At 25.1% G+C, this 26,915-nt stretch overlaps 4 protein-coding genes across 9 annotated transcripts; 2 read left to right on the top strand and 2 right to left on the bottom strand.

Annotated features, from left to right (window-relative positions):
• Window positions 1-14: 14 nt before the first annotated feature.
• LOC112593146 (phospholipid scramblase 2) lies at window positions 15-5,868 on the bottom strand. 3 transcript variants are annotated; one of them, XM_025337466.1, is made up of 8 exons: window positions 5,622-5,868; window positions 2,712-2,788; window positions 2,214-2,507; window positions 1,936-2,046; window positions 1,491-1,708; window positions 482-649; window positions 222-383; window positions 15-156 (listed from the first exon to the last, which is right to left on the bottom strand). In XM_025337466.1, exons 2-8 carry the CDS (start codon window positions 2,746-2,748, stop codon window positions 97-99), a joined length of 1,050 nt encoding a protein of 349 aa, XP_025193251.1. In that variant the 5' UTR covers window positions 2,749-2,788; window positions 5,622-5,868; the 3' UTR covers window positions 15-96. The 3 variants fall into 3 exon arrangements, with proteins under 3 accessions (XP_025193251.1, XP_025193253.1, XP_025193252.1); XM_025337468.1 differs by having other exon boundaries at window positions 5,636-5,868; XM_025337467.1 differs by lacking the exon at window positions 5,622-5,868 and adding an exon at window positions 5,203-5,592.
• A 386-nt stretch (window positions 5,869-6,254) lies between these two features.
• On the top strand, window positions 6,255-7,902 carry LOC112593147 (ras-related protein Rab-2A). 3 transcript variants are annotated; one of them, XM_025337471.1, is made up of 6 exons: window positions 6,255-6,346; window positions 6,803-6,923; window positions 6,991-7,062; window positions 7,133-7,376; window positions 7,435-7,615; window positions 7,718-7,902. In XM_025337471.1, the coding sequence occupies exons 2-6, from the start codon at window positions 6,878-6,880 to the stop codon at window positions 7,808-7,810; spliced, it is 636 nt and encodes a 211-aa protein (XP_025193256.1). In that variant the 5' UTR covers window positions 6,255-6,346; window positions 6,803-6,877; the 3' UTR covers window positions 7,811-7,902. The 3 variants fall into 3 exon arrangements, with proteins under 3 accessions (XP_025193256.1, XP_025193254.1, XP_025193255.1); XM_025337469.1 differs by lacking the exon at window positions 6,255-6,346 and adding an exon at window positions 6,381-6,539; XM_025337470.1 differs by lacking the exon at window positions 6,255-6,346 and adding an exon at window positions 6,546-6,740.
• A 1,717-nt stretch (window positions 7,903-9,619) lies between these two features.
• On the bottom strand, window positions 9,620-15,726 carry LOC112593197. The gene is made up of 10 exons (XM_025337540.1): window positions 15,687-15,726; window positions 15,491-15,561; window positions 15,184-15,237; window positions 13,952-14,017; window positions 13,277-13,360; window positions 12,950-13,161; window positions 11,857-12,224; window positions 10,173-10,347; window positions 10,031-10,114; window positions 9,620-9,929 (listed from the first exon to the last, which is right to left on the bottom strand). The coding sequence occupies exons 2-9, from the start codon at window positions 15,531-15,533 to the stop codon at window positions 10,034-10,036; spliced, it is 1,083 nt and encodes a 360-aa protein (XP_025193325.1). The 5' UTR covers window positions 15,534-15,561; window positions 15,687-15,726; the 3' UTR covers window positions 9,620-9,929; window positions 10,031-10,033.
• A 3,913-nt stretch (window positions 15,727-19,639) lies between these two features.
• LOC112593105 (RNA polymerase II subunit A C-terminal domain phosphatase) lies at window positions 19,640-26,164 on the top strand. Of its 2 annotated transcripts, XM_025337380.1 has the most exons (9): window positions 19,640-19,957; window positions 20,082-20,241; window positions 20,309-20,434; window positions 20,505-20,749; window positions 21,710-21,915; window positions 22,046-22,930; window positions 23,030-23,032; window positions 24,222-24,302; window positions 25,672-26,164. In XM_025337380.1, exons 1-9 carry the CDS (start codon window positions 19,743-19,745, stop codon window positions 25,956-25,958), a joined length of 2,208 nt encoding a protein of 735 aa, XP_025193165.1. In that variant the 5' UTR covers window positions 19,640-19,742; the 3' UTR covers window positions 25,959-26,164. The 2 variants fall into 2 exon arrangements, with proteins under 2 accessions (XP_025193165.1, XP_025193167.1); XM_025337382.1 differs by lacking the exon at window positions 23,030-23,032 and having other exon boundaries at window positions 25,672-26,163.
• The last annotated feature ends 751 nt before the right edge of the window (window positions 26,165-26,915 follow it).

The raw sequence follows: 26,915 nt of genomic DNA, 5'->3' as shown, positions 1-26,915 counted from the left end.
TTTAAAAAAAATATATAAAAATAGTAATGAATATAACTATATAACTACTGTTTTAATTATAAAGTTATACATTATACATGATGAAAGATAACAAAGTTAACAAAGTCCAATGCCATCAGTTTCTGCATTTCCTCGCTTTTCATAAAACATGACATCCTAAAATAAACATGAGTTAATAATATTCAAGAAAATTCAAAGATATTAGTTTACATTTAACTTACTATCAAAAAACAAGCTCCTAGCATAACAGCTTTCATACGAACATCAAGATCCATAGGAAAAGTAATACCAAAGAAATCAGCATCAGTAAATACTTCTCTTAAAAGTCCAGACCATTGTTTGGATATACGGCCAACTACAGTGGTTTTGTCCTTAGATAATATCTGAAAGCCATTATTATTATGTGACAAAAATTCTTAAACTTTGTCTTTGCGTATAAACAAAATATTTAGTTAACTTAATTAAAAGCTTTAAAAATTACTTTAAATTCAACATCTCCTCCACACATACTATATCGACATATTGGGCCTTCAATTTTTAATACTTCTTCATTAGCTGCATTACGAATGGTAAATATTGGTGTTAAAATTGACCAATCTTGTTCAACGGATCCAACCAAACACCCAGGTGGTGAAAATACTTCAATTTTCTGTTATACAATTTTAAATAAATTAAAAATCATACATAAAACATGAGATCCCACCATCGTTCATTAAATAAAAAAAAAAAAAACAACAACAACAACAACAAAATAACAACAGAGAACTGGTTTTAAGTAAATATTTCGATTTTTAAAAGTTTACAAGGATTTTTTTTTTATTTTAAACACTTCTCTCTTTTTTTTTTTAAATACAAACTAGACCAGAAACTACAATCAAAATATAAAATTGAAGCTTCTTATTGTTTCTAAAGTATTATCAAATATTCAGTATCCTAAAATAGAAAAAAAAACTGAAAAATAAGCTTTATTGCAGATGATCATAATTTAGAATAGAAATTAGATTATAAATTATTTAGAAGAAATAAATTGGAGACATAAGTTTTAAATGCACTTTAGAATTAAATATATGATAAACTCAATGTACTTAAGACACATTTATTGAATCTAATATCCTGAAATTGGATCATTCCCGTGCTGCCCATTTATAAAAGGGTCTAAACATTAAAATTAATAAAAAAAAATATAACATTTTTATTAGTATAAGATATGAACAACAAATATTTGACACATTTTGATTTTATTCAAGTCATTTATTCATTAAACAAAGCTTTATATTTTTATATCCAATCATTATTGTTATGGCACATAGAATAATAGTAAATAATAATAAAACAAAATATAAACTCAACTTTTTCCACATACACAGAGCTATTTAAATTGTTTTAAAAAACATAAAGCAGTTTTGTTTTAACTTTCAGGTCTATGTGTCGAACTAACTTTATAACTAAATAATTCCAGTATTTATTTTTAATATAACATATTATTTTACCTGTAAACAACAAGGAAAAAAGCAGGATTGACATGCTAAAGGCCTTGATAAATGGATAATTTCATTTTTAAAATTGTCCAAAATTTTCATTTCAAATGGCCGTATTGGCCCACAGCAATTTCGTGTACAACAATCATTATCTTCAACAGCATAAAACACTTTTTGACCAGCGCTATTTTTAATTGTATACTTGTTATTGGTCTCAAATCCCAATAGAGCTAAAATAACATATTACAAATAACCATAATTAATATAAAATATTAAATTTTCAATTGGTACACAATTATAGCCTATACAACATTTATAATATTTATAAGTTACAATGATTCAAATACTATTGAAAATATTGTACAAATATAATTATTTAAAACCAATAGTTTCTATTAATTGTTTTAAATTCAAAGACTTAAATAGTAAGTGCTAATACATTTATTTTACTTTTTACCTTCTAAAACTTCCACTTGTTGTTTAACAAGTAACTGATTAATTGTTGAAAGATACTGAAGTCCATTTGGACAGTTTTGTGGTATAGATTGAGGAATTGGCATCCAACCATCTGTTAAATTATAAGATTTAAATTTTTAAAATAATAAACTACTGATTTATATTAAGATTAAAACTATATTTATTAGAAAATTCACGGATATACGTATTACCTAAATAAGTTGTTTTGAAACTAATCCTAAATAACTTTTAATTTAGTTAAACCATAAAATAACTAACCAGCCATCACTTGAGGAGATGGTTGATAAGTGCCGGGTTGATGTTGAATAACCTGTCCATAACCTTGCTGTGAATACGGAGGTGGATAGTTTGGATTTTGAATCATAGAATATCCCTGATTTTGTTGAGCTGGCATTTGTTGTTGATGTTGATACATATTATATTGGTCATGTTGATAAGGTTGACTTTGATTAACAACTGGTGGATATTGATTTTGATTACCGATAGGTGGATATTGATTTTGATTATTAGGTGGTGGATATTGGTTCTGTGGTGAGTGATATTGAGAAAATCCTAAAAAATAACATCCACTTAAAATTATTTGTCTTTAGTTAATTAGGTATACAAAAAAATAAAATAATGATAAGTAAATATAAAATCGAACCAACCTAACTTAATTAATAAAAAATTAATTAAAATTAATATCAACTAAAAAATATATTAATTTAATTGTTTGCTTAAAATATTATAATTATTTTTCACATTAAATTTTCATACCTGGTGGTGGTGGTGCTACATTTGGATTGGAATACATTTTAATTTTCTGACACTTACGATATTTTAATAAAAATATTCTGAAAAATATAATTTTTTTGTTAGCATAGATAGTTACTATACACGCTATACTAGTTAAATCTAATTAGTAAAATATCTACTGGCTAAAACTAAACTAAACAATTTATACTGAGTCTTGTTTATTATATTATTATTTCTATATACATTTTGAATAATTGTTGTGACTGTTGTCATGGTTATTTTACATCAACCACGTACATTTATGACTCATGATCTCAATTGAGACACTAAACAAATATATCACTAACAAGCGCTCCCACATCAATGTCAATATCATCAGAACATTAAGGTTTAGTATCAAGGTGTATTTGAAATGCAAATAATAATTGATGAAATAACATACGTAAAGATGCAATTATTATGCACTATAATATAAATATTATTATAACATTTTCTGTATAAATTATTAAATTAATTATTTTTTTGAAATTTATTTCTGTACAGTAAAGCATCTATAATAGAATCATTTGGAACCAACACATTTATTTGTTTTAAAGAATTTTCCATATTAGAGAGGTCAATAACACAATTGCATTTGAACTGAGACTATTGATATTTTCTGTAATAAGGAAAATGAAATATAGAAAGGTTTTATTGTAGTTTAAAAAAAAACCAATGACTTGAAAATATATTTTGCTTGGCAATGTTTTTAAATTACACAAATCTATATTAGTTATTAATTAAACATTGAAAATAGCAACTTTGTAACATATCTAGTATATTAAAGTTATTATTATTGGTACTTTGGTAGAATGATAATGATATAAATATTAATTAATTATTAATTTTTCTTTTGTATAAAAAATTATTTATTAATCAAATATTATATTGACAAAAGACAAAATTGTTTTTGAAAAATGTTATTATATAAATACAAATAACATACAAACATTTTATACTAAGAAACCCTACATTTTTAAACATGATAAATTAATAATAATATTATAATTAATACCTATAAATACTACTTATCTTACTAAGTTTTACTTAAAAATTATACTTTACAAGTATAAAATTTAAAAAAATAAATAATTTGACCATTAATTGTAGATGAAAAGTTAGTTTGAAAACTTTTTTAATGTACAAAACACGAGTTATAAGCTGATTTATTTTGGACTAATAAATTGTAAGTATAAGCATTGATTATAAATAATATTATTGATTTATAAGAATGTTATTATTTATTTCTTAATATATCAGTAGGAAAAAAAAAAGAATAGGTTTTAAAAAATCGCAAAATCTTTAAGTGTATGATTTGCACCAAAAAAAAAAAAAAAGTTGTTAATAAATTAATAATAATGATTCCATTTATCAAGACCAGCCATGTACTAATAACCACTACGGAGTTATGAATTTTAAAATTAATTTGAATCTAACAAAAATATAATTATTTCATATATATCACTGTTTTGACAGTCTATTGACTACTATTAAGTTTTTATAGGTGAAACATTACACAATTAAAAATATTTATAAAATAATTAATTTTTTTTAAATGTAACAAAACATTAAATATATATATATGTATAAGAATCAAAAATAACTTAAAATATGCATTTATATTTGAAATAAAATTACATATTTTTGTAATATAGGTACTCATTACTCGGCTATTTTTGCATTTGTGCAATATAAGTTTAATATGTAAATGTAAAATGCTTTAAGTCTTATGCACTAATTATTAGTAATTAATCAAAAAAAATTAATAGGAAATGGTTTAGACAAATATAAGCTTAAATTATGCTTTGACAAAAAAAAAATTATCATTAAGTTTAGGTACTTACAGAAATTTTAATTTAATTTTGATTTAATTCAAAATCTTTTTCTTATTTAAAAGTTAATTTTTTTAATCTAAACCTAGACATATTCAATAATTTTTACTATAATTAATAAAATAGTTTAAAATATTATTTTTTTTATTTATAAGGTTACTAAGTCGTATATCGTATATGTATTGAATAATATGCATAAAAATAATAGTTCATGAGTTTTTCTTTAGTGTTACAACTGTTACAATATTTATAACCGTGAAAGTATGGACTGCCTAAAATTTTTGTCATACAATAGATCATTAAATACAAAAATCATTGGTTTTTTTCTTTTTATCAGATTCACTTTATTTTTTATTTTTTTGGCACCCCGCCCGTATTTTATAAATAAAACTTGGACATTCAATCCTAGGGAACTTCTAAAACAATTTATGGCATTTCTACAAGACAAGCTGAAAATCGGATGGAAAAATATGCCATTACATGATAATCAGAATCTTGCCGTATACTTGTTGCGACTGGGAATATAATATTAATATAGCGAACAATTTGAATTCTCAGAACTACATGATAATAAATAATAATAATATTAATAATAATAATAATAATAATGACTAATAAAGTTTAGACAGTGAGAGGCTTACTCAAATGTATATAATATTATACGTTTTTATATGCTTAGGTATGCACGTGTATTCCGAAAACAGACAACTACTACGAAAAATATTGATTAGCGACTAGTGCGACGACACTCTCCGGGTGTGCAAAATACAAATAAATAGCAAACAATAGAAATAATAAAATTAATATTAAAATTAAAGAGCGGCTCGTCAGTCGCCACTGAGCCCTTCTTAGTTCTTATTTCGGGAAACGGAACGCAATACGAACAACGATATTATCGATTAACTGGTCACCACTTCACGTCTTCGCCATAGTCTACACTCTACGGAATACGGCAAAGAGTAAAGGAGACCCACTCAAAACTCAAAGCCCACTACCACCCAACAGTTTGTGGACTAGGCGGACAGTGCACTGAATACTGATTAGTGATTACATTACTTACAATTGACTACTAACTTTACTGAGTACTGACAGAGTTGAGTTGAGAGACTGAGTCACTGATTACTATATCACTATTTCAGTATTTCAGATTAATAATATGACGTTTATCGTTATCGCGTGAAAAATTTTATAGAGTGTCATTAGCAATAGTTCCGAAAGAGCGGCACCCGTATGAGTAATAAGTTAGAATCGCGAATATAGATAATTTGTTCCGTGATAACATTATCGTCGACGTCATCGTGTCAGTTATTACTATTCGTAGATAATAATATATATCTGTGAGTGTGGCAAGAACTACCATAACAATATCCAGTGCTAACGCAAGCGGTGCGACAATTGACACACATTGCACGGTCGCCTGCTTGGCAAACGATTGGAGACGTGACATCGACCACCGACGACACAGCTGCAGCAGCTGACAGCGCGATTATTATTATCCGCCGAGCAGCTGCTGCAGGCTGCAGGTTGCAAGTAATTCATGCGGCGACATGCACGTCCTCGGTCCTCGATCGGAAGTACAACTACTACCACGGTAGTATCACGTGGATATTGTAGTGGGCGGAAGCGGGTTACGACGACTTCCGAATAGTGCATTTTGTACGACAAGCGATTCCTTCCCCTACTGAATTGGTGTTCAGGGCTGTCTGGCCGACCGACCAACCGACACGGACCATTATATTCATTATTCAATACCTTTATCATATCACCGAAGACGTAAACACATATGTATGTTATATTTATTTATTCAATAATAATAATAATAATAATATTCTCTTTCTTTTCCGCGACTCATTCTCTCAATCGTACGTCGTGATAAAGATTAAAGACGCAATTTATTGCGAAAAACGAAAAATTTTTTGATCAGCGTATAGTGACTGACGAGACCCGTCTGTGGAGGGATTAGTGAAAAAGATACAAGGTACTTTGCCCACAGAGAATATTTTTATCATTACTATTATTATTATTATTATTATTATGCGTGTTCGTTACGTTTACTTGCAACAACAACAGTAGAAAATGAATCGTATGGCTTTGTAATCAACATCAATTACGTTTTACGAATATAATCTTACATAAATATACACTTGCGCGACCAATACTCTTGTTTCTTACGCGATTTGTAAGTTGTTGTTGTTGTTTCTTTGTGTTCTTCATTGTTTTACGTTTTATTTCTATCACAAGTGAATACAGGTCGTTCAGTCTTTCAGTGTTAGCAGCTCGCGGTTTCTTGAAAGTCCATTGCCACTAATCGTCGCCATGTCATACGCCTACCTGTTTAAATACATCATAATCGGAGACACAGGTTAGTGGGTATTCTCTGACTGCTAAACTATCAGCCACTTATAATCTTAATCTGGCATATGTTACAGGAGTAGGCAAATCGTGTCTCCTATTGCAGTTCACTGACAAGAGATTCCAGCCCGTCCACGATCTGACCATCGGTTATATTGATTTTTATAAGCAATAATGATTATCAAAGTTTTTTTTATTTTTAACATGAACTAATTCTAGGCGTCGAATTTGGTGCACGCCTGGTGTCCATTGACACCAAACCAATCAAGTTGCAAATATGGGACACTGCTGGTCAGGAAGCTTTTCGATCAATCACACGATCTTATTATCGTGGTGCAGCTGGTGCATTATTAGTGTATGACATCACTCGCCGAGACACTTTCAATCATTTGACTACTTGGTTAGAAGACGCTAGACAACATTCTAATTCCAACATGGTCATTATGCTCATTGGCAACAAAAGGTAATATTTTAACCAGCATAATCTTAGTCAACTTTGATTAATTGATTAATGCGCTTAGTGATCTGGAGGCAAAACGAGAAGTAAAGAAAGAAGAAGGTGAAGCATTTGCTCGGGAACATGGATTAGTATTTATGGAAACATCGGCTAAAACCTCTGACAATGTAGAAGAAGCCTTCATAAACACTGCTAAAGAAATATATGAAAAAATTCAAGAGGGAGTATTTGATATCAATAACGAGGTTAGTTATATTTAAATTGAGTTATTTGTAAACTATTACCTAATGGCTAATAGCTCGCCTAATAGTCATATATTAATTTTATTTTATTCTATTTAATTTTAGGCAAATGGTATTAAAATTGGACCACAACATTCAACTGGTAACAATAGCGTACCTGGCGGTAATAATCGATCCAATGGCAATGGATGTTGTTAACTATTTCTGAAGGTCAACTAAATAATATTCAATTTGCAATTTTGATATTATTGCTTTCCATGTGGGTTATACTTAATTTTTTTTTTTTTTTTTGAGTGAATTATATTCAATATTTATTAATAGACCAAACTCTATAAAATTAGTATTGCGAATATATCTATTTATATAACTATATTACTTATTAATACTTATATGATGATGGTTTGGTTGTAAAAAGTTTTAAATCATTAATGTATAACCCATAAATGATTAAAAAAATATTCTTATACACTTTACTTCTATAGCACGATATTACCTTAATTTTATGTTTACCCTTAGGTTAGGAATGTAATTTATTTATTCCTAAATGTTTTGTTTGTTAGAATATAACTGATTTACTATATTTAATTACCTTATACACGCGATCAGTATTTAAAGTTTAAGTGTTCACTTAATGGTCTTAATGTATTTTATTAAAATAATTATCTTTTTAAATTCAAATAATTAACATTACATGAAATATTGATTTTTTTATGTTGCCATTGTAATTTTAATAATGGAAATTAATTTTTATAATAGGTATAATTACATATTATTCTAACTTTAATTTAACTTTTGATACTGAACGCATAATTATCTCTGGTTTTAAACTTTGAACGTTTATAAAATTAATGATTTTATAAACATTTTATGTGTAAATACTAAATACTTTATTGTTAATCATTTAATATCCTTAGATCTTATAATTTAATATGCCTCATTATATTATTATGATTGGTGTACAATGTACATGTTAGTCACAATAAATGTTTAATCTCTTATTTTATTTTTAAGGCGATTTAAATAGCGATTAAGGTACTCGTGAAATATTTATTCCTTTGTTTATAAAATATTCAATTTGTTAAAATTTGGTTTTCAAATAAATAATGCTAGAGTTTTAATATCTGATACTAAAAATATTAAACTAACCCAACACATCTTGTCATGGGTGTTTAATCAGGGGGTAGCCTTTTGTTTTTTCGATTTTATAGTTAAGTGTAAGAAATAACATTTAGTGTGAAGCACAGGGGAAGGCACTTAGGTTGGTTAAGTTATCTGATGAATTTTATTTTTTTTTGCTTTTTCCATATTTTATAGTAAAATTTATAAGTTTGGTATAAAAAATAGAATTTAGTTTGAGCAGTGGGGATAAGTGCCCCCTGCCCCACCCTTCTATAATCATGCGTATTGTAGCTCAATCATTAGGTATTAAATTATACAAATTAAGCTCAAGAAAATACTTCATACTACTCGTGCGTGTGTTGTCTCTTTACAAAACATAAAACATTACATTTGAGTTCAGCCAAAAGGATTTTGTGTTATTAGCTTGAATATTTAAAGTTGAGAACATTATCTGTAGTAAACATAGACTTTTTTTATTAACATTTCAATTTGTAAGCACGATTAATATATGAAATATTAGTAATATAAATTGCTCATGTTTTGCTTAAAAATTCGCAGATTATGTTCTTAACATTAAATTTAATAATCAATAATGAGTTGATTCACTCTAATATTTAAGTTATCACAAAATTTATTTTGTTAAGTTCAAATTTAATATTTTATTTTTGTAAGGTGAAGACAACACATACATGGATAGCATTCTTTAAACACATTGATTGAGTTTCAACAAGAATTTGTGTCTTTAGGTTTAATCGAAACCATTAAGCATCAAGTATACTTTTGAAGTAAGTTTTTTTTATTATTTTTTATGTAACTCTAAGTAATTCTATTATTAGTCAACATAGTTAAATAATAGATATTTTTAAACATAAATTAATACACCACTCATTAGTATAACCATGAAAATAGTTTCTATTTATTAGAAATTATTATACATACACACTAGAGTGAGAAACACAAATATTTATATATACTATAATATACAGTCATTATATGTAGCGACAAGACAAAGTTTGTGTGTAGTAGTAATATTACAGTTTTCGTTTGGACAATCTTTTTTTGATAAAAGCAACCAATCCGTCCACAATGAATTGTAAGTTAATATCAAAGTAGGCATGCATAGTATGTTAAAAATAATAAAGCGAATAAAATCATTTGGATAATTGTTCAATAAAAATTGAAAAATACATTTCATAATCTATAAAAACATACACTTAAATTACACTAAATAATAAAAATAAATAATTATAAAAAGTATTTATATACATGAAAACGATTTATAAAAAATGAAAATCTTACATTTTAAGGCATACATTTGTTGTTTTGTAGCTCCATAAGATATTTTAACATTAAATCTATAAGGGTGGATGACCAAACTTGTATCTAAAACAAGACATTTAAATTTAAACAAACATTTTATTAAATAAATAAAATCACTCACTTTTCCAGAAACATTAATTGAAGCAACTTTAGGCGCTTCGAATGCTTTCAATTTTAATTTTGATACATTTATTCCACATGTTATTTTAAAATGATCTTCTATATCAGATTGTACTTTAATCAAATCTGAATAATGGAATGAAGTAGTTGCAGGAGATGACCGATTCAGTGAAAGCCTATAGATTATATTATTTGTTTTACTATTTAGTTTTCTACTGTATAATAGGTTTTAAGTTTTACATTGAATGACTCTACTAAAGAGACCAAAGATGAGTAAAATTTAAACTTAATAATTAATATTACACAAAAAACAATTGTAATTAGATGGTATGCCAGCCAATCTCTATTTTTTGTTTATATTTATAATATTCTTCTATCATGAACCAATCATTATTTTTTTTTTTTAAACTATTAATATTTTTGAAATATATCTCTAATATAATTTACGGTCAAAATAAAACAACATTTATTTAAAAAATATATGTTTTTAAATTTTATGAATAACAAGCATTTTTAATTTCACATCCTAAATCAGAATATTGTGATACATAAAAATCGATATTTAGAAGAGTAGTAGTTTATGAATTGTTACTTTATTAGTATTTAAAGTTTTAGTAAGCGGAGTAGTAAGACAAAATATTGTAGGATATTTCTGTATCACATCACTTCACTCACTTAAACTTTAAATACATATGACTTAAAAACTATTCAATGAAATTTAGATTTTTATGTATCAAAATATTACAAAAAATATTCTGCTTTAGAATATGAAATTAAAAATATAGTTATTCAAAGAAGTAAAACAAATCAATACAGTAAAAAATATTAAAAGTTTAAATTCGACTGAAAATTATATAAAAAAATATTTTTAAAAATGTTAATAGTTTTTGAAGTAATGATTGTAGATTGTAATAAAAAATTATGTTGAATTCTGAAATGGAATATTTTTTAAGTATTTAAAGTTCAAACAAGAGAAGTAGTAGAACAAAATTTATCAAATTACCTACTTTAACTATTCCACAGTATTCATAAATAGTTTAAATATTAATAAGTAATAGGCAATTAATGAACTACTTGTCTAAAATTTAATTTTTGTATATCAAAGTACTTAGAAAATCTTTTACTTTATAATTAAGCATTAGGAATAGATTTTGTAAGTCAAAAAAGTAAAAATAAATTTAAAATTATAACTATAAAAAATAGTAAAATTATAATTTTGTAACAACTTATTTGATTTATAAAAGAAAGTGGTTTATGAAATAGTGATAGTTTTTGATAAAAAGTGATTTTATATTGCTCAAAAGAGCCAAAATATTTTTAAATTTTTACTAAAAAGAAAATTCGAGTTTAGATTATTTTTATCTTAATTATAACAAACAACAAATACATTTTAATGCACTCAGCTCTTGTTATCAGAAACCATTCTTAATATTGAAAATTAGAGCAGTTATATTTGTTATAAAATATTATCAGACAAAAATAAAAAACCCCATTTATTTTAGAAGAAATTTTATATTTCTTTAAGTTTTTAAAATCTAAAGTAAGCTATATTAAAATAAAAAGCGTATTGTTAAATCAATCAAATTTTATTGATATGGTCAAAAGAAAATATTTTCCATTCAAAGAATATTGATTGATCCAAATAATACAGTTGAATAATAAAATAATATTTTTAGAATACTAACTTGGCTAAGACTGATTGAAGGAACTCGGATTCAGCATAACATTTTACATCCATCTGGCCCTTTGATGATTCATATTTATAGAGATAGTGGTATAAAACAGTTTCATTGTATAATGGTCCTGCATCACCCATTGATATTGCAATAAGCCACAGAAATTGATATAAAGCGAATTCAAATGGTCGAATGACACAATCAAAATATTCAGTTAACCAATTATGTATGGCAACTGAAATTGATTTATTTCCTTGTACCATTAATATGGGCATGTCAGATAAATTATTTTTACTATAATTTTGATTATAATTCGGTGACTTTAATAATAAACCCGTGTAAAGTTTTGAATTAGTATCATTGTTAAAAACATTAATCTGTGAAAAAAACAATATAATATAGTAAATTAAATTATTTATTATACTACCTATAATGGTTAAGTAAATATTTTTTTAAATCTTCATTATAAATATTTTATGCTAAAAATATTACATGTAAATTAATTTATAAAACAGGTCATCATTTAAAATATTTTTTTGAAATTATTTATAGTTTTAAAATATTACTAATTCCGCAGAATTAACTTACTGTTTAATGAGTTAACTAACTTATTTTTCATATAATTTATTTCTCGTAAACAACATTTTGAAATTTCTGATTATCTATTGATAGCTTCTTTAGAATAGATCGCAGTTAAAATTTAAATAAAAATATTTTGAAAAAATAATACATAAAACTATATTAACTATGTGAAATTGTTGTTATAATAAAATACTGTTTTCATTTATAGAAAACAAATAATGACTTTAAATTTTTATTTTTTGATTCAGCATAATATACCTACAGTTCATGGAAATTTAATAGAAAATTTAAACAGTGTGTAATCAATTGTATGACAACTTCAATATTAAATAGTAAATAGTAATACATATTAATACAGTTATTAAGAACACCTATATTTTAATTAATACAGTAGTCTTAATTTATTAATTTAATATTATTATTTTGTTAATATAAATAAATAATAAAATAAGTATAAATGAAATCAAATTAATATTGTTCAAAGAACACAATGCTATGAAATGTATAACTTTTTTTTTACCTTTAATGCAATACATTCATGATTTGCTTCTTTTGCTTCAATTTCCACAGAGATTTCTGAGAAAGAATTCTTTTGGTTTTTCATATTAGTAGATGTATGATTCATTAAAAATTTCTTTAACTTTTTGGATAACAAATTTAAATAGTTGGTATCAAAATTCAAATTCCATAATGGAGAAACACGAAAAATTGACCAATTTTTACCAACGAGATCTAGATTAAATACAATACACAAAAGTAGCACATTCTTATGAGAAAATTAAAATCAATTGGTATGTCTATTAAACGAGATTTCATTTTAGTATGTTGTCATATTTTTTTGTCTTACCGAGTATATCAGATATTTCTATAAGAGCAGTTGGATCATAAGTGAAATCTTCAACTATTCCTGACTCTGATCCTGACATTATAACTATAATGCAAATAAAATAACATAATATAAATTATTATAAATAAAGAATTTAAAATATCATATGACCCAATTAAATTTTTTGGGATTGCCAATAGTCTCGGAATTAAACTTTAATAATTTATGTTGACATTTTGGATTTTCAAAATAGATATTATTATAAGACACTAGGTTACATGTTTCATATAAAACCATAAGTAATTATATAATAATTTCTCAAATCCTAACGTCCCATTATAAGTTTTATCATAAATTTGTTTATAAAACTAAAGCTCCTCAAGTCTTACTTTTGCTACTCACTTTATGTCTCTTACTTAATTTTTGAGAACAATGTAATTAATATGATATATATTAAAATGTAAAATTACTTATGTTATATAATATAGTAAAAATAACAATGTTTACTTTGCTATTTCTTCAACTTTACTATACAGGAAATTTAATAATTTGGTACTTTCTATTATTTAATTTATTCTTTTAGATAAGTTTGTCTATATGAAATAAATAAAACATTATTGATTGTTGTAATAATATTATTATCTTATTATTTATATATTCTAGGTAATTATACTAAATGCAAATAGTAGAACTTACTATCTTCCTGATCAGATTCGTCAGTTTCAATTGTATGTGGGTTTTCATTTTCTTTTTCATTACAATCTAAAATAGTATATTTGCAATATTAATAAGATGATAAAATTATAAAATTGATAATACTTATATCTTATTAGATACTTAAACTAATAATCTATAGTTAATTCATTGTTTTGAAAATTGTTTAAAAAAAACATTTACAAATGATAATAATTTGTAATTAATATTAAGGAAGTTGATTTAAAAAATTCAATAAATGAAGCAGAACAACCAGTAAATTAGTAATAGTTAATAATGTTTCTCCTATTAAGCCTGTTAAACCTCCATTATTATTTAAGCTAATTGTACAAAATTTACATAAATTGTTTAATTTAAACAAAGAATAAAAAAAAGTGTTAAGCATACATATTAAGAATATGTATCTTTTATGAAAAAATTTAATACATAAGCTTATATAGGATGAGAATAATCATTAAGCATGTTGTAAGTTTTAACAAAGGTGCAGAAAATGCCAAACACATGTTGATATACAAGTTACTGAGATCTGATGATCTGTAAATTTAACTGTGTAAATTATAGCTAGATATTTAAGTTAGATTTTAATAAAAATAACTAAGATTTATCACAGTAATAAATTATGTTAAGTATGTACAGTGAAATCTCTAAATACTGGACAGTTATAATAACTGAAATTTTACCTATTTGGGGGAATGCTATTTTTTCTAGGCTGTTTATAGGAAGTATATTGATTTTTCTCCAAAAATAATCTAAGACATAGATGTATTTGTTAAGAGGTTTCACTGTAGTTAAGTTAGTTAAATTTTTGGAAAAAAAAATTGTAACTTTCATACTTTCTGAATGATAATTAATAATAAAAAAATAAATATATTATGATAATATGTATATAAGTATATATCACATATTTTATATATATATATATTATCTTTTTTATAAATTGTTTATATTTAATTAAATTTAATATGTCAATAGTGCTCAAATGCTCATCAACCACATATTTAATATTATGTTGATTATTTTATGTATTAAGCCTAGAGAAAATATTATATATAATGTTTACAATTAAATAATTTTATACAATTATTTCTATTTTTTATAAATTAGTTATACTTTAAAATATAATTAAATTATTCCATATCGAGAAAAGTTTACTTATTATATACAATAATAAAATTTTAAACAAACTATATAATTTATACACAAATGTAACTAACCATTAGTTATACAGGATATATCACCAAATGACTCGGAGGTTTCATCTCTCGCAACTATAAAAACCATAAAATATATACATGAGACAACAAGTAACTAATTAATATTTAATTTTAAGTTATATGCTTGAAAAATATATTTTTATGTTAAAATGTTTAAATATAATGCTATTTTTTTATTTTTTTTTTTTTGTTAATTTCAAATATTTTCACTGAATAATATAATAATCTATATCTTTAAGCTCCAATTAATATTATAAATATATGGCATTAACATATTTTAGTACTAACGAAGAAAATATATACTTACTTGGATTTGCTTCTATTGCACTTAGGTCTTCATCGATTTCCATGATTATCCTTATTTTATATTATACGTACCTAGAATTTATAGATCAAAATATCGGTCAGATGAAGAATACAAACACTAACCACTTGGTCATTTAATATTTCGCAATATTATAGAATATAGAATAAATTAATAGGTAAATAATTGTTAATTGTACCTTTTTCTCGTCTAATATTAAAATGTCGATTGTTGATTGTATAGTGTATAGTGTATACCTACTTACAAAATATATTTATTATATTATATAGTATATACCATAAATAATAAAATATAGCAAGTATAGTATATTTTAATAGATAATATTATCTACAACAGTACAAGCGTTCCGTTGTTTGAAGTTTGAATTGAAAATTTGTAACGGATAAAAGTGATAACGATTAACGACTTCTTGTCCGCTTGTATCGCTAGCACACCTGTTTCTATCTATCTAAAACTGTGATCGATAGCGATGGTTGCAGAATTGAGAATTGCGAATTGCGAACATTAATGCCTGGTGCTTACCTAATGGTCATAAACTCATAACTAAATCACTATTTATTAAAAATACTTAAAAATTAAAATATTAAAAGCATTTATGCATTGATTAAGTACTCACATATATTTGGTATGAGTAAATAGTAAATACTAAAAACGAAATAATGCCAGATTACATGAATGATCATTTAACATTTTATTGAATCAAATAGCCAATAGGTAGTTCGGCTAGTTCTTTAAGCACGATTTAGTGGTCCGTAATTAGTTTATTAAATTTTATCGAACTATTAAAATCATTAAATTAATTAATTTTTTCACGAAACCTGGAAGAAACAGGTAAATATTAATTTGGTAATTGTAGTGACTATAACATTGTAACCAAGGTATTGGGTAGGTAGTTGTAATTATATTATAATTATTAGTTAGAATTTATATTATCTAAAAAATACGAAACATGTCTTTAAAAAATGGTTGTACACTGCAAAAATTGAAAAATGTCAAATTATGTTTGAAAATATAACTACACTAAAATATTTTATATTGTGTATTTATAGGCGGCACAGACTTCTGAATCAGATATGGCAAAATTCAATCGGACAATTTCAAGAAAAGTTAATTAAATTAAATTCATTTGAATATTGTAATTAAATTTTCTTAAAATACGCAGAATGTTGTCTATGATATGAATAGGTCGTATGAATTATGAACAATAAACCAGTAGGTATTAGTGGTAATATTATTTTTTACGTATTAACATAATTACTCCAATTTATTATAATAACTAATAATTGAAACATAAAACTAAAAATTAATAATTGTTACCTATATTATATATTATATCTTATACTCGTGTGTTAATTATTCATTGTTACTTGTTAGGTAAGTAACTATTTATTTAAAGAAAAAAATTTTCATTTTTTTTAAACTATATCTACATATATGTATAGGTAGTTTTTCTATAATTCCGTTGAATATCTGGGTATTTGACTTGTCAAAAAAAAATTTTGTAAAAGTACACAAGAATTGTGTGTGTGTGTGTGTTTTTTAGTACCTAATCTCGTAGTTACTTTTTTCATTAAAAAGTTAAGTAGGTACCTAACTCTTATCATAGTTTTATTCGAGTACCTAATGAGTAATGATTAATGAATAAATTAATTACTTTAATATCCAAGCATAATGAATAAAATAATTAAATTACTTTTAAAAAATATTTTACTCAACATTGATGTATATTGTATACCATAGGTACGTCCATGATACGCATCAGTTACGTATTTACCTACTTAACTACATAATGGTCATATAGTATCATCAACTTAACTACCTACTTCATAATTTATGCAGTTATGGTTAGAATTGCATGCTTAACATGATACTTTGGAATTATTTCAACGTATTTGAATAATTTAGGAGTGTCGATTGTGGTTTGCGAGTTGCATTGTGTACTTACGTAAGTACCTACTACATTGAGACTTACCTACTATTTGAGTACTCAATGAGTTGCGTTAGTCATCACATGACAAAAAAAAAAAATCAATATATATATATTAATGTTGGTGTTAGAAATCTATAAAATACTATACCTTTTTAAAGATATTTAATATTTATAATACCTAAACAATTATTCAAATTTCAAGTCTACCTACTATAAATTTATTTTTTTACGCAAAAATACAGTTTTCATAAAAAAATGTATTCCACTACAAAAATAATTACCTTGCAGAAGTTCATAGTAGTTGTCATTCGTTTCTTGTATAAACAAAAAACTATTTTCATAAGTCATAGCTTTGTATTATTTTTTTACTAAGTTCCTTCTAAATATTGTTGTCTCTTGTATAATATATACGTATTATGATTTATGGTCTTTATGGCCTACTTCTTATATCATACATTTTTAATAACTTATAATATAAAAATATTGAATTCTATATTCCAGGAATTTATCATTTCTTAATAGTTGTATAATGATATGCTCACACATCATAATTTATTGTATATTTTATTATTTCATTAAATAAATAACGATAAAGTTGTCGCACGCAAATAGCCCTCAATAAAAACTAATAATCCCTATTGATCACTGATAATAGAGACGATTTACATTGTTTGGTCACGTTATTGCGAAAATATGGCACAAAGCGTGTGATCTATTTTCGTGTGCTGCCAGAGACAAGGGATGGTCCAATGAGGCTCTCCATCGTCGGGGAGAAAGCCGATTTCTCTAAGGACGCGGAGGCCTTTGTTGGAGCTGCCTGCGACTCTGGCTGTCTTGACCACGTCGTCTTCTCTCACCAGTGCAGGTGCACCAGACAAGCGAGCTGGAGCTCTACACAAAAAGATTTGCAGTACATAAAAACTAATGATATAATGCGGTGATCTACCGTTAGAGTTTGTTATTTTGTTGTTGTGATAAATTTAGTTAAATTAAGATAAAGAAATGTTATTAATGTCGGGAATAAAATCGTTTTTCTTTTGATTACGATTTACGTGCAAAAAAAAAATATGTAGATTATTTAGAATATTATTGAGTTGAATAATCATTTTCTAATATTTTTTAAAATATTTTTTGATATTTTTTAAGGAATTTTAATTAGGTCGTAAGCAAATATATAAATTTATTAACTTTTATTCCGCAGATTTTTTCCGTAATTGATTAATACTTTTAAACTAGGTAGGTACCTACGTCCTACATTAATGTACTATTAAATTATATATTATATTGATATATTATACAGATACTACAATTATTGTATAAATATTTGAGGTGAAATTTTCATAACCTAAAGTGCCTATTTAATGATAAATAATATTAATATATTGTAATTTTCAATAATTCTACATTAATTTTAATGACAGCATAATCATTTTAAAATTATTTCGAACTCGTAATAAAATTCATAAACCTTAGGTAAGTACTAAGTAGCTAATAAACATAAGTAAAATAAATAATAATATATTTATTTGGCACGAGAACCGTGATAGTAGTTATAAAAGTTCAAACTACGATTAAAGATAGTATATTACTGTTTTAATCGTAGTTCAAATAATACATTTGTTTTGAATTATAAATCATAAAAAAATTTGAACATTCAATTTATAGAAACACATTATTCTATTAATCTATTAATAAAATAATTAATAAAAGTGACATTTATTCTGGTAGACAGTAGTTAGTAATAAACTATTAATTAATAATCACAACTACTGAATTTATAATTTAATATTAGTAAACAATCTGACATTAAAAAAATCCGAAACAAATCTAAAATCAAATTTACATTTTATCAATAAATATACGCTTTTCAGCTTGACGTATCATAAAAATCGATCTAATCGATCGATACGTTACGTTTTCATGTTTAGTTTCTATTGTGTGCGTTTCAGAGTTTTGATACGTATCAAAATATGATTGTAAACCATGTTGAAATGTTGCTTATCACGAGTTAGCTTAGGATTGATACTCTTAATTTCTAGTACCTGTACCTACTTCGCTCAACTTTTGAATTTTTTAAATCTTATCATTACAGTTAAAATTTGTTTTTACTTTTCTAGTTTATAATATTTGTATAAACGTTATAAATTATTGTTTTGCTCAATAGATCGTTAATGTTTTAAAACTTGTGTTTTTTGATTAAACTTAACTTCATTAATACTTTTTAATCAATACTCTAATATTATTTCGATTTGATACTCATGTAATTTTATTGTAATTGCGTTTGAATGTAACTAATTAATAGAAATGAGTCAAGAAAAGATTTGTGTTAAGCTCCCAACGACAGATAAAAAAGCAACTCTTTTAAAATGGCGAGTAAAAGAAGGCACTTTGGTTAATAGCACTGTTGTTGTACTTCTTTATCAAGAGGATGGAGAAAAAGATCGGAAAAGTTTTCGCACACATCACATTGGTGTTGTTAAGAAAATTTTGATACACGAAGGACAAGAAGTTCCTGCAGGGTAAGAATAACTTTGATTCTGGTTAAAAGCTTATATACTTTCAAATATATCTAATAGTATTAATATATTTCTAATATTATTATAGACTTGAGAATTAATTATTATTTTTTACATAATATTTTAGATGTCCTGTATTTGAGTTGGAGCCTGGTTGTAGCCATAGTACTGTTGTTAGTGATTTATGTGCAGATTGTGGTGCCGATTTAAGAATCGACAATGCATCTAAACCAACTGCATCTGTTTCTATGATACACAGCGTGCCTGACCTTAAAGTCAGCGAACAGGTACATACAAATTATTTTATACATCTAACTAAAATATGAAATTATTAATTTTTAAATTTAATTTTAGAGTGCATTGTTGTTGGGTAAAGCTGATGAAAAACGACTGCTTAGTGATAAAAAACTGGTATTACTTGTAGATTTGGATCAAACACTAATACACACAACAAATGACAATATACCTAATAACATCAAAGTATATATTTTAATTTATTTGTGTGGTTTTATATTAATTAAATACTTTATTGGCATGTGTATTTGCACAGGATATTCACCATTTTCAATTATATGGACCAAATTCGCCTTGGTATCACACAAGACTTAGGCCAGGTACTTACAATTTTCTTTCTTCTATTAGTGAATTATATGAACTTCACATATGTACATTTGGCGCTCGAAACTATGCTCATACTATAACACATATTCTGGATCCAAAAGGAAAGTTGTTTTCTCATAGGGTTTTATCACGAGATGAATGTTTCAACCCAAACAGTAAAACTGGAAATCTCAAGTATGTTTATCTTTTTAAGTATAAATATTTTATTAAATATATTATATTAACGTTAAGTTTGCTTTTATTGCTAGATATTTAATTAAATGTATTTTACTGTATGATATGCCCTTTCTATATTTATATTAAATTAAATTAACTGTAACTGAAGTCTATATAATATTGTTATGATCATTTTGAAAATAATAGTCTTGGTTAAAAAAATAAAAACTTATTAACAAAAATAAAAATGTATTTATGCTTTTACAGTTTATATCACTATTGATTTTGTATATACATATGTAACTTTATATTTTCTTCAAAAATATTTAATGATATTTTTGAACTCATAACATACTTTAACACATGATAAAAAAAGATTCTTTATAACTTCAGAATTATTTTGTTCAATATTTTTAAATAATGTATCTCAATTATATATTTTTTGTGAAATTAAAATATCACTAATTTGAAAAATCAAAATGATAAGTTTCTTAAACGTGTTAAATATTATATATAATTGGCAGATGATAATAAATAAAAAATACTTTGCACACTTCAGTTAAGATTAAAAAAGTCAATAAAAACTTCTTATTTAGGTATATACATATTTATTTATTAATTTTCTATGAAAACTAACAAGTTGTATTAATAAAAAAATAAGTATGAAACGAATATCAGTATGTAGTATGTAAATATAAGTATTGTTACAAATCTTGGTCCCGTATAAACTTGTAACATCATAAAATAGTAGATTAACAAACACCCAAAAACTCATATTATGGATTTAGAACTCAGCCATGTTTATATTTAAAACCAAGATTATGCATTACTTTTACAATATTTTAAGTTTAAAATTATAAATATTTTAAAATTATTAAGTATAGTAATATATTTATACTGTTTTTTACTCTTTTATTATTTAATTTAATTTAATTATTTAAATTTACAATTAAAAATATAGTACATTGTTTATTTTAGAGGATTGTTTCCATGTGGTGATAATATGGTGTGTATAATTGATGATCGTGAAGATGTTTGGGATTATGCTTTAAATTTGATACATGTCAAGCCATATCATTTTTTTCAACATACTGGTGATATAAACGCTCCTCCAAATTTACAAAAAAATGTTGATATAACCTTACAACAGGATAATAGAATAGATTTTACACATTTAGTCCAAGGTAAATTTAGGGGTATTTTATTTTCTTGTTATCAAAAATGATTTAAATATATTATAACTGTTTATTTTATTATACACCAATTAATTTAAAAAGTTTAAAAACGCTAATTATTAATTATGTATTGACACAGGTATAACTATTAAAAAAAAAGATAATCTAAAAGATGAACCACAAATGGAAGATGGAGAAGTTGCGTCTGATGACGATTCAGGGAATACAACAACTGATAATGAAAAAAATAAAAATAATGTAACTAAAGATAATAGTGATCAAGTAGAAGTTGAGGAAGAAGATGATTACTTGTTGTACTTGGAAGATATTTTGAAAAATTTGCATAAGGAATACTTTAAAGAATATGATCAAAAACATAAGTTATACGGAGATGATGTTGAGGTTCCTGACATGAAGCGTATCATACCTATGTACCGTTCAAAAATATTAGCTGGTAAAAAGCTAGTATTTAGCGGTTTAGTGCCTACTCCTGTACCGTTGACTGAAAGCCGAGCTTATAAGGTGGCTCGATTGTTAGGTGCAGAAGTCACAGAAAATATTGAACCGGACTCTACACATCTGGTTGCTGTTCGTCAGGGCACACTTAAAGCTAGTGCAGCCCGTAAACGCCCTGATATCAAAACAGTGACACCTGAATGGTTGTGGCTTTGTGCAGAACGTTGGGAACATGTTGAGGAAAGATTATTTCCTCTCCGATCAGAAGGTGGTGGTGGTTCTAGTAGTAGAGACCCACCAGCTCATTGTAGTAGTCCAGAACATTCACCACATTTTATGGCTAATAACCAAAATATTTCTCATGTAAATAAAGAACAGGATCAAAAATTTGCTGAGACACTTAATCCTCTACTTTCATTTTCTGATGAAGATATTAAACGTATGGCTGGAGAAGTAGAAGACATGACTGATGATGAAGAAAGTTGTGATGGTGATGATGCGCCAAATATAAATAATGTATTAAAAATAAATAAAGATGGCAATTCAAGTTCAGAAGCATCTTTAGATGGTAAGAGTTTTATTATGAAATGAATTGAAATATTATTTGTTCTTTTTTCAGTTATATCCGTATTTAAAGTTTTGGATTCATTGTGATTTCCATTTTCAGATGGTGTGTTTTTCTGTTATAAACATAAATTTACTGAGTATGGAACTTACAATATGTCTGAAACATTAGTATAAAACTGAAGATATATTTGAGAATTGAGAACATATAATTAAGCATTTTGTTGTTTAAACTAAAGTCTAGTTAATATAAATCAGAGATGGAAAACCTTATTTTTATTATTATTATTAAATAGAAAATTTACAATCTGTAGCTATAGGCAAATATGATATACATATGAAGAATAGTTAACCTGATGACATAGTATTAGGAAGAAGGCTACCCAGTGACAAAATTGATAGATATTACCTATAGTATAATGGCTATATTCTAGTGACATGTGAAATAATCTTATTCATTGTCTAATCTTAAATAGTTAAATAAAAAATAAAAAAATTGGAAACAATTTTTACACTCAATATTTATGTCAAAATACAGTTGTGGTAACTTATTCTTCACAATAAATATATTTTATTAAAGACCCATCCAAATGAGAAAAAATGTTAATAGGCAAATTATTACTATTTATTTTATTAAATTCTACAATTCTTTTAGAACAAATTTTTAATTATATAGATATATTACTGTAAAATCAATAGTCACAAATTAATTAAAAGTAAAAATAGAAAGAAAGAAAGCAGCATATTTCCTGGCTAAATTTTATTTCTCTTATCTTCTGTTAGTTGGAGTAAAGATGAAAAAATAAGGAATGAGTAATGAAAATAATTTTGAAGTTTAAGTGTTAATTAATTTATAGCACTTGAATATTATAAATATTTAGTTAAAAGCTTAATTTATATAATTAAAATATAATAGGTATATTAAATAATAAAAATTTTAAAATGTGGCCTGGTGTGGCACGATGGTTGGCCTCAGTCACTAATATGTTTAGAGGTCAAGCATTGGCCAGCATCGCTAGCTCTCGGATGGATGACCATCTGAGTTCATAGTGATGATTCCATGGTGCACACATGTTTCAATTCTATTAAATAAACCTTACAAACAGAAAAACCTACTGTTTTTATCCACAGCTAATGCCCTTAGTTGCCGTGCTTAAATAAGATGAATAATAAAAAAAAAAAAAAAACTTAAAAATTATTAAAAGTGGTAATATTAGAGAATTAAGATTATATTTTATACATTATTAGGTAGATATTTAAACAGTAAGTAATAAATATAATGTATTTTGCTTCAGGTTCTAGAAGAGGAAATAAACGTCAATTCAGTTCATCAGAATCAACAGATAATGAAGATGAAGTAGAAAAAGAAATAGAAGGTAAAATATTGATTAAACAATTCCGACAAAGTAAAAATATAGATGAATTAGCCTTGGAGTAGGACAATTATAGTGAAAAAAGTATAGATATTGAATAAAATATATTGCACGCTGCTTCACTAAAATCATTTTTTTTTAAATTAGTTTTTAAAGATCTTTTAGTTAAAAGTTTAGCTGGTCTGTATGCATAAGTATTATATCTTTTATAATTTCATAAAACATAAGTTATTATCATTTTTAGTACTAATGTAGAGTCTTCTCTACAATGACTCAAAAAAATCCTGCCACTTTCCTAAATCTAAATTTTGATATTGTAATATCATTTAATATCTATCATAATTATGATACATATTATTGACATATTAGTGTATTATATTATATCTTATGACTTGTCTTCATCATCTGAAATTTTTTAATTTTATACCTTGTTAAATTTGTTTAGAGATCAATAACTAAAGAGCATAATATATTTCAGATTTTACTAAAGTACATTTCTATATTTTTGGTCTTATCACTAAATATTTAATTTACTATAATTAATTTTAACAAAATGTAGTTTCATTTTTTTTTTTTTTTTTGACAGTTGTAAGGATTTATAAGACTACTTTATTTATTACTTTTTTGTTTTTAATCTTAAAATGTAATGGTTATATTTTAACTAGCAAAAAATTATGTATTACTTATTGCTTTATCTATTTAGTGAAATTTTTTTCTTTTCATGAAGTGGATTATATCTGAAATGGATTCAATTTTTTTTTTTATTACACAAGTAAACTTTCTAAGAAAATTTTTTATTTTTCTTCAAATATGTATATTATGTATGAAATGAATATATTGTTTTCTGATTAATTTTGATGATACTTATTGTATAAACCAATTTATTAGTATTTTAATGTACTAGTACTTAATTTATTAATATAGTTTATACACGAGAACTTTAAATAAATTTAGTTATTTTTACATAATATAGTATATTATATGACACTGTTAAGTAATATTTTTAAATTTAAAATTAGTTTATTAATTAAATTAACAATTAATGACACCAACAGTTATAATGCATAGTTTTAATTATTTATTTTGTTTAAATTTATTAAAATTAATTGTATACACTAATAAATTATAAATATACAGTCTTACAGTACTCTAAAATGATATTTAGTAGGTTTATTCAATATAGTTTTCCATTTTATAAACTAAATTTCTTATCCACTATTTTTATTTTAATCTTTCTTTATGTTAAAGAAAGTCATAAATCTAATCAGTTTTTAAATTGGCAAACATTTAATGTAAGATGGTAAAATAAAATAATTATATAATATAATTTATTCATTCTAATTAATTTTTGATATAATGGTTTTTACTTTAGGTGCTAGCAGAGGACAGAAGCGTCGACACAGTTCACTAGATAGTGATGGAAGTGAAGAAGATAATGAAACGTTAAATGAAAAATTCCGTCAAGGTAAAAATTTAGATGAATTGGGAGTAGAATGGGGTAATAATAGTGAAAATAGTGTTGACCAACCGGATGATATGAATGACTCTGAATGGGGAAACAATAGTGAAAATAGTGTGGACCCACCTGACGAGATAAATGATTCTGAATGGAATATGTTGGGTGCTGCCTTGGAAAAAGAATTTTTGGAAAATCAGTAATTAATACATAAAAAATGTTTCTTAATTTTTAGTTGTATGAATTGTACATATCATAAATTGTAAAAATTTTCTTTGCTGAGTTTTTTTTTTTTTTTTTGAAACATTATGTATGATCTTATTTGATTTGTCACTATATACTGTGTATTTGGAAATTTATTACTTGTGATGTATACCTTTTATGCTTATTATATTTGTAATAAATAATTATTGAATAAGACAGTTTTATTGTATTATTCAACTATCTATTAATATTAATGTTTAATATGAAATATTGTGACTTTCTGTGTTTTTATTTTTCATTTGTATATATTTATAACCAACATGATTATTTTATTATAATTGTACCTATCTAATAATAACTCTTACAAATTAGTTGTATATTTTATATCACTTATTTTAGGCAAAATCAATTTCAATAATTAATAAATTTGTAGGCTTATACTAATAACCACCGGGCACTGATGTTGTTGAAGTCTTCGAAAAAAAAAATAATAACTATATACCTAATAGTGCAACTACATATTTTTTAACAGTAATTTAAATCTAATTTTTATTTTAAGACTGTTATGATTTAAAAATAAATTTTTGTTCCACAGATTTACAAAAACTTATCTACTTGTTATTTAATTCGCAGAACTGAGGTGATAAATACTACAATATTTAAAGGAGAATATTTTTTGGACTAGTTGGAAGGAGACTAATGTTTTGGAAGTCATCACTGACATTCGCCTACACACAAATTTCGAAGGAATTTTAGGAGTTTAGCATCCTTTCATAGTTTTGAACTTAATAAGTATATTAGGTAACTATTATCATTAAAAAATATTGGTATTTGATGAACTATTAGAAAAAAGAATGAATTTAATTGAACATTTTTTCGAAGAGTTTTTCGTACGAAAATGTCTGAAAAATGTATTATTTATTTTTAAACACGTCCTGCTTTTATTACATATATTT

Source organism: Melanaphis sacchari, unplaced genomic scaffold, assembly GCF_002803265.2.
Source record: "Melanaphis sacchari strain LSU unplaced genomic scaffold, SCAv2.0 Contig1_pilon_pilon, whole genome shotgun sequence".
Taxonomy (NCBI): domain Eukaryota; kingdom Metazoa; phylum Arthropoda; class Insecta; order Hemiptera; family Aphididae; genus Melanaphis; species Melanaphis sacchari.
Note: the sequence above shows the minus strand (reverse complement) of the source record. Positions and strands in the feature narration are given on the sequence as shown.